The sequence below is a fragment of the Chrysochloris asiatica genome, unplaced genomic scaffold (genome assembly GCF_000296735.1).
Source record: "Chrysochloris asiatica unplaced genomic scaffold, ChrAsi1.0 scaffold00001, whole genome shotgun sequence".
Lineage (NCBI taxonomy): Eukaryota > Metazoa > Chordata > Mammalia > Afrosoricida > Chrysochloridae > Chrysochloris > Chrysochloris asiatica.
Genome location: NW_006408519.1, coordinates 25,171,386 through 25,179,313, shown reverse-complemented (window position 1 = coordinate 25,179,313; position 7,928 = coordinate 25,171,386). Strand labels below are relative to the sequence as shown.

At 40.1% G+C, this 7,928-nt stretch overlaps 1 protein-coding gene across 3 annotated transcripts in view; it reads left to right on the top strand.

Annotated features, from left to right (window-relative positions):
- ENPP2 (ectonucleotide pyrophosphatase/phosphodiesterase 2) overlaps window positions 1-7,928 on the top strand; it is a 102,670-nt gene that overhangs the window by 68,099 nt on the left and 26,643 nt on the right. For all 3 annotated transcript variants that reach the window (XM_006830672.1, XM_006830671.1, XM_006830670.1), the window contains 3 exons: window positions 207-294; window positions 461-548; window positions 1,567-1,763. In XM_006830672.1, the coding sequence (XP_006830735.1) occupies window positions 207-294; window positions 461-548; window positions 1,567-1,763 (373 nt within the window). The remainder of the gene's footprint in view (window positions 1-206; window positions 295-460; window positions 549-1,566; window positions 1,764-7,928) is intronic.

Genomic DNA, 7,928 nt, shown 5'->3' with positions numbered 1-7,928 from the left:
CCCGCCCAGACAGATTGGATACTACTCAGTGGAGATTCTACCTTCCTCCGTGCCCTCTGGTTCTAGGCTCCCTCTTTGAAAGCTTGTAAGCCAGTCACTTCTTGCCTTTTTAGCCTCTCCACCCCCCATTTTGGGTATGAAATCAGCTTTTTATTGGAGTGATTTCATGAGAAATGTCAACTAACTATACAACTATTTCAACACAGGAAACCTATGGATGTGTATAAGAAGCCATCGGGAAAATGTTTCTTCCAGGGAGACCATGGATTTGATAACAAGCTCAACAGCATGCAGGTATAACCACAGAACTGGGAACTGAAAGTGTATTTTAATAATCTTTGGAAGGGATGGGGAATGGTGAGGTGAGCAAAGTTGCTGGGTATTTATGAAGAGAGGAAGAATAGCTACCAGATATTTGCAATGTCTAATTGGTTTATGCTTTCTTTTTTTTTTTTGGAAGACTGTCTTTGTAGGTTACGGACCAACATTTAAGTATAAGACTAAAGTGCCTCCGTTTGAAAACATAGAACTTTACAATGTTATGTGTGGTAAGTCACTTATTTAATCATACCTAACAAGTAAGCTTTAGTTAGATATGGATTCTCTCAATGTCTGAGAAAGAAATGAGGTACAAGTTGTAACTTGCCCATTGGTTGGAAGGACAGAACATCTTCTCCTTCTAAGACTTCTTTGTCTTTCTTCAACAGCTGACTAATGGGAAGTTTTCACAGTGTTACTATTGGCAGTCACAGGCTGATCCAACATAACATTACAATTCAACACTGCTGATCAGAGACCTGGGGAAGCAGGAGTTCAGCATTGAGCTTTCTCTCACCTCCATCTCTTGCGTTGTAGTCCAGTTAAAATTTTGCCAGCATGAATCTTGGCCAGCTATTTATGTGCTCCTAATTATTTTTCTCCCCTGAGCTTCTAGTTGCTGAATGAGAACAACTTTTCCTATTTAGCAAGGGAGTGCCAGTCTGGTGGTTAGAGGGGGAGCCTGCAAGTCGGGTCTCCTGGGTTCTTTTCCCATCTTGGCTGCTGCCGCTCCCCTGCCCTACCTCTTAGCTTAGGCAAGCCACTGTATGCCTGCTTGGCATCCGTTCACTTGCTATGAAATCAGCCTGTTCATCTCACAGTGGTGTTTTAAGGCTCAGGGCCCAAGCTTCCTCTTGCCCCCTCACTTCTGTGGAGTGCATTAAAGGGCAGACTTGTGGTTCTTTATTGATTGCATGCCCCGTTTGAAAATTGGAGCTGATTCATTAATGTACAGAAAGGCAGTGACACTGACCAGTGTTGTAACTCTCCCAGATAGAGGAAGCAGCTAAGTAAAGACCTGATCCTTCATGCTTTCTTACTTAGCATGTCTCTTCCTGTGGTCAAGTAATGTTTTAGAAAGTCAACGCAGGGCATGGTCAGATTAGACTGGTTCTAGAGGTAAAAGAGTGCCTACCATCTGAATTTGATTTTGTCTAATTCTAATTTGTGTTCCAAGGTTTTAGGCCCTTAGAAGTGAAATGATTTTGATTCTCACCATACCTGAACCCTTTTTTCTCTTTTTCCCAGATCTCCTGGGATTGAAGCCAGCTCCTAATAATGGGACCCATGGAAGTTTGAATCATCTCCTGCGTACTAATACCTATAGACCAACCATGCCAGAGGAGGTTACTCGGCCCAGTTTCCCAGGGGTTACGTATCTTCAGTCTGATTTTGACCTGGGATGCAGCTGTGATGACAAGGTAGACCCACAAATAGGATCATCAGTACATTTATTGTGGAGCAGCTTATTGGATGAAGAGCAGTGCTATTGAATAGAGCTTTCTTTAGTAATGGAAAGGGTAGCCACTAGACATATGTGGCTTTTGAATACTTTGCAAAGTACTTAATGTGACTGAGGACCTGAGTTTTATTTAATTTGATTACTTTAAACTGCAAATGGAAAGAGTAACATGTGGCTCATGGTCACCATATCAGATGGCACAAGTAGAGAGAATGAAGGGCAAATGGTAGAATTTACGATACTAATTAGAATTCCCAAAGACTGTTTATTCCTTTTTTTCCACCATGGATCACTTTTATATTAATTAGGTCCCCTACAAGAAACAGATGGTCCATGCAGACGAGACAATTAAGAAGAGTTTAAAGAGATGGTTTCCATCCTGTTGAATGAGGGACTTTGTTACAAAGGTTGGACAGGGTGGAGGAAAGCCAAGGAGGAATGGTCACCCCGGGACTTGAAGTCTATCGCTCTTGGCCTGAGGGTGAGGGAAATGAGCAGTTAATAGAACACGGAGAGAGTTGTTTGGAAATGAACTGTGGTGTTTGGTAGAAGGGCGCAGTTACTGTTGTTAGGAGCTGTCAAGTTGGTTCTGATTCACAGCCATCAAGGAATATCACAGTGGAAATTGGAAAAGGCAGTGGAATGGATTCTCTCCTAGAGCCTCTGGAGACAATGCAGCCTTGTCAACACCTTGATTTTCTCTGTTGTTATTAATTGCCATTGAGTCAGCTCTGACTCATAATGCCCCTATGTAGTACAAAACACTGCCCATTCCTCAAAATTGTTATGTTTAGTCCATTATTGCAGCCACTGTGTTGATCCATCTCGCTAGGGGTTGTCTTCTTTTTTGCTGACCGTCTACTTTGCCAGTGGAGTCCTGGTGTGGCACTGTAGGATAAGCACTAGACTGCTAACTGCAAGTTTGCAGTTCATACTCACCAGCTGCTCCTTGGAAACCTCATACAGGGTCTCTTATGAGTCAGAAGTGACTCCACAGCACTTAACACCAACTCCTTTACCAAGCATAATGTCTTTCTTCTAGGATTGGCCCCTTCTAATAACATGCCCAGAGTGTGTGAGACAAAATAACCATCCTTGATTCCTGGAAGCAGTCTGGGTGTGCTTCTTCCGAGACAGACTTGTTCTCTAGTAGGCCAATAGCACATTCCGTCTTTGCCGCTAGCACCATAATTAAAAGGTATCCGTTCTTGTCTGGCCTTCCTTGTTCACTGTCCAGCTTTCACATGCATAGGAATCCATTGGAAATGCCATGACTTGGGTCAGGTGCACCTTAGTCTCCAAAGTGACATCTTTGACTTTAACAGTGTTAAGAGATCTTTTGCAGCAGATTTGTCCAATGCAATATGTAGGTTAATTTATTTTCATTGCTACTTCCATAAGCATTGATTGTAGATCCAAGTAAAATGAAATCCTTGACAATTTCAATCTTATCTCCATAGATCATGATATTGTGTAGTCGATGCTGAAGACTGCGCGGTCTTGGAAAGCGTTAATTTTTTCTTCAGTTCTTTCAACTTGAGAAATGTTGAACATGTTCTTCCTTTTTGGTTCTGTAACTCAGCGACTTTGTGCATTTCATTATAATATTTTGTCTTCTCCAGAGACCTGTTGAAATCCTGTATTCATTTCTTTAATGTCATCATTTATTTCATTGTTTTAGCTACTCTACGTTCCCAATCAAGTTTCCGCGTGTTTTCTGGCATCCATTTTGGTCTTTTCTTTCTTTCTTCTGTTTTTATGGTCCTTCTGTGGCTTTCCCGTTGATGTTCTACATGTCATCTCACAACTTGTCTGGTTTTTAGTCACTAGTGTTCAATGTGCCAGATCTATTCTTAAGATGGACTGTAAATTCAGGTATTATATATACTTAAGGTTATAGTTTGGCTTTGGTGGACTAATTTTAATTTTCTTCAGCTTCAGCTAGAACTTGCATATTAGCAGTTGATAGTTTCACATTTGATCTGTCATCTAAATCTTACTGATTGACAGCAATATGAATCTTGAATCAATATAAAAATCACTAAGTAAACTATTGCTTAACATTAGGAATTTGTTTGGTACTCAAAAACTATAAAAACACAATGTACTGGGGAATTTCTGTTACCTCCCTCTCCCACCCTCACCCCTCCCATCTCCACACTTCACCACCCCACCCCACTCCTGCCCCCAGCCTCTTGAGATCCTCTTTGAACCCTTTCCACTCTGTTCTGTGCGGGAGAGGCTGTGTTAAAGAGTAAGCTTGCCCTCTGGCTATCCCTAGGGGTTTCACCAGTGATAAGTACCAGCAAGAGATTGTAGGAGACAGTTTGTTGTATTGTGTGTGCAGTGATGTTGATTTGATGTACTTCCAGAAGCAAGGAACCCTGATATCTTTGCCTCTGTGGTTTTATTATGGGTAAATGTGTGGTTATTTTCTATTAGGTTTGTGAAAAATTTGAAAATATTTCTCCATCCCACCCCCACCTCTACCATGTGTTTCCTTCCAGGATTCTTAGGGCTTTAGGAGCTACTGTTTGGGATACTCACAACTGAAGGAATTCAGTTTGTTTTTTTGAATTCCTCTTACTCCTTCACATTTTTCCTCCTGACAATAACTGGGGAAGCTAATTCGTATAAGGCAGGTAATTTGGCAATTTCAACTAGCCCTCAGTTGCTACCGTCACCAGAAAGTACTCTTTTGAAAAGGATCCCAAATATAATTTTAGAGGAACCTCTGAGTTGTATCTTCTTTTCTGAATTATCTTTCTTTTGGAGAACAAGGCATTTTCTTTTGGATATTTTATTCTAAATCATTTTAGTGAAATTCTGGGGTTTTATTACTTTTTTCCTATGGGTTTCTCCAAAAGACAAATGTCCTATTCTTTAACAACAACAAAGTATACACACACACACACATGTTTTTGGATTGTTTTGTTAAGTAACTTTGAGTTGGTTTCGACTCATTGAGACCCAGTATAGAGTTTCTGAGGGGCAGCTGGTGAGTTTGAACCGCTGATCTGGAAGTGAGCAGTACCACAAGATCTCTGGTTTTAGTCTACCAGTTGATCCTAGTGAGAAAGACTAGGCTTTCTGCTCCCATGAAGATTTAAAGCCTCAGAAACCCTGTACAGGGTTGTTCTGAGTCCTTACTGACTTGCTGGCACTTAACAACATGTATATGTCTAATCGGTTCTGACTTATATCAACCCTGTAAAGGGGTTTCCAAGGAGCAGCTGGTGAGTTTGAACCACCGATCGTGTGGTTCAAACTGATCTTGCAGTCCAGTGCATTATCCTGCAGGACCACACCAGGACTCTCTATATACACAGTATGTTGGTGAATACCATCTAATATGTTCTGACTTACAGCGATCCTGTATAGGGTTTCCAAGGAGTGACTGGTGGGGTTGACCTGCCAACTTTGCAGTTACCAGTCCTACTGTACCACACTACAACTCATAAAGTATGTTGTTGTGATTAAGTGTTGTCAAGTCAGTTTTGACTCATAGAGACCCTATACAGTGTTTCCTAGGAGCAGCTGGTGGGTTTGAACCCTGAGCCTATGGTTATCAGTCCAGTGCTTATCCTATAGTGCCACACCAGGAGTCACCTTCATGCACATATCACAGGGAAAAAAACCAAAAAAAAAACTTTACAAATTTAGTTGAAGCTCCCTCATTCCATTCCACTTCTTGCCCCAGACATAACTTGCCATTGTTGTTAGGTGCCATTGAGTTAGCTCCAGTTCATATCAACTGTGCACAACACAACTAAACACTGCCTCATCCTGCACCAGCCTCACAATTGGTACTACCCCTGAGCCCATTGATAATGCCACTGTGCCAATCCATTTTGATGGGTATCTTGCTCTTTTCCATTGTTCCTATGCTTTCCCAAGCATGAAGTCTTTCTTCAGGAACTGGTTCCTCCCGATAACATGTCTGAAGCATGAGAAATGAAGTCTCACCGTCCTGGCTTTTAAGGAGCATTGTGAGTGTGCGTCTTCCAACACAGATTTGTTTGCTCTTCGGGCAGTCCGTGGTACTTTTAATATTCTTTTCCAACACCATAACTCAACTGCATACATTCCTCTATAGTCTTCTTTATTTATTGTCCATCTTTCACAAACATAATGAGACTATTGAAAATACCATGGCCTGCGTCAGGAACACCTTAGTCCTCAAACTTGTATCTTTGATCTTGAACACTTTAAAGAAGTCTCCTGCAGCAGATTTGCATAAATGCAATAAATCGTTTGATTAAAAAGACTGCTGCTTAAATGAGTGCTGATTGTGGATCCAAGTAAAATGAAATCTTGGACAACTTCAATCTGTTCTCCATTTATCATGATATTATTTGTTGGTTCAGTTGTGAGAGGGTTTTTGTTTTCTTTACATTGAGATGCAATCGATATTGAAAGCTGTTGTCTTTATCTTCATCAGTATCTTAAGTCCTCTTTGCTTCCAGCAAGCAAGGTTGTATCAGCTGAATATCGCAGGTTGTTGATGAATCTTCCTCCAATCCTGATGCCAGGTTCCTCTTCATATAATTCAGCTTTTCACATTATTTGCTCAGCATACAGATTAAATAAATATGGTGAAGGAATGCAACCTGAAACACACTCTTCTTGATTTTAAAACATTCAGTATCCACTTGTTTTGTTTGAACACCTGCATCTTGGCCTGTGTACAGGTGCCTGATGAGCACAATGTTCTGAAATAGTCATTCTTCACAATGTTGTCCATAGCTTGTCATGTTCCACATACTCCAAAGCCTTTGCATAGTCAGTAAAGCACAGGTAAACATCTTTCTGTTATTCTCTAATTTCAGCCAAAATCCATCTGAAGTCAGCAATGATATCCCTAGTTCTGTGTCCTCTTTCAAATCTGGATTGAATTTCTGAAAGTTCCCTGTTGATGTGCTATTACAGCCATTTTTGAATTATCTTCAGCAAAATTTTACTAGCATGTGCTATTGATAATATTGTTTGATAATTTCTACATTCTGTTGGGTCTCTTTCAACTGATTGAACAGTTAGCTGTCTTCCAGATCTCTTGGCATGAGTGAGATGAGTGAGTGTCTCCAGTGCTTCATCAGTTTGTTGAAAGATTAAAATTTGTACTCCATTAATTGCTGGAGTCTTGTTTTTCACGCCATTGCCTTCACTGCAGCTTGACCTTTTTCCTTAAGTACCATTTGTTCTTGATATGGTTGTATGTGGACCATTTCTTTTGGGTACAGTGACGCTCTGTGTATCTTCCATCTTTCTTTTAATGCTTTCTGTGTCATTTAATATTTCATCCATAGAATCCTTCAATATTGCAATTCAAGTTATTCAGTTCTTTTAGGTTGAGAAATGCTGCACATGTCCTTCCCTTTTGGTTTTCTATCTTCAGGTCTTTACACATATCTTTATAATACTTGGACTTTTCTCGAACTGCCCTTTGAAATTTTCTGTTCAGTTCTTTGACTGCCTTGCTTCTTCCATTCATGTTAGTATTTCTACACTGGACAGCAAGTTTCAGAGTCTTTTTTGATATCCATTTTGGTCTTCTTTCTTTCCTTTTATTTTATTTTATTTTTTTAAATGAACTGTTGCTTCCTTCTTGTATGATGTTCTTATGTCATCTCACAACTCTTCTAGTCTTCAGTCATTAGTGTCTAATGCATGAATTTTTCCTTGAGATGATCTCTCAATTCAAGTGGGATATGCTCAAGGTCACATTTTAGTTCTCATGGCCTTGTCTCAATTTTTTTCCAGCTTTAGCCTGAACTTGCATATGAGCAATTGATGGTCTGTTCCACAGACAGCCTCTGACCTTGTTTTTTCTGATGATAGTGAACTTTTCCACCATCTCTTCCCACAGATGTAGCCAATTTGATTCCTGTGTATTCCTTCTAGTGAATGTATATAGTTGCCTTTTTCTGTTTAAAAACTGTATTTGCAATGAATATGTCATTGGTCTTGCAAAATTCTATCATGCAGTCTCTAGCATCATTTCTATCACCAAAGCTCTGTTTTCCAATTACTGATCCTGTTCTTTGTTTCCAGCCTTTGCATTCCAGTCATCACTAATTATTAATACATCTTGATTGCTTGTTTAATCAATTTCAGACTGAAGAAGTTGGTAGAATTTTAAAATTTCGTC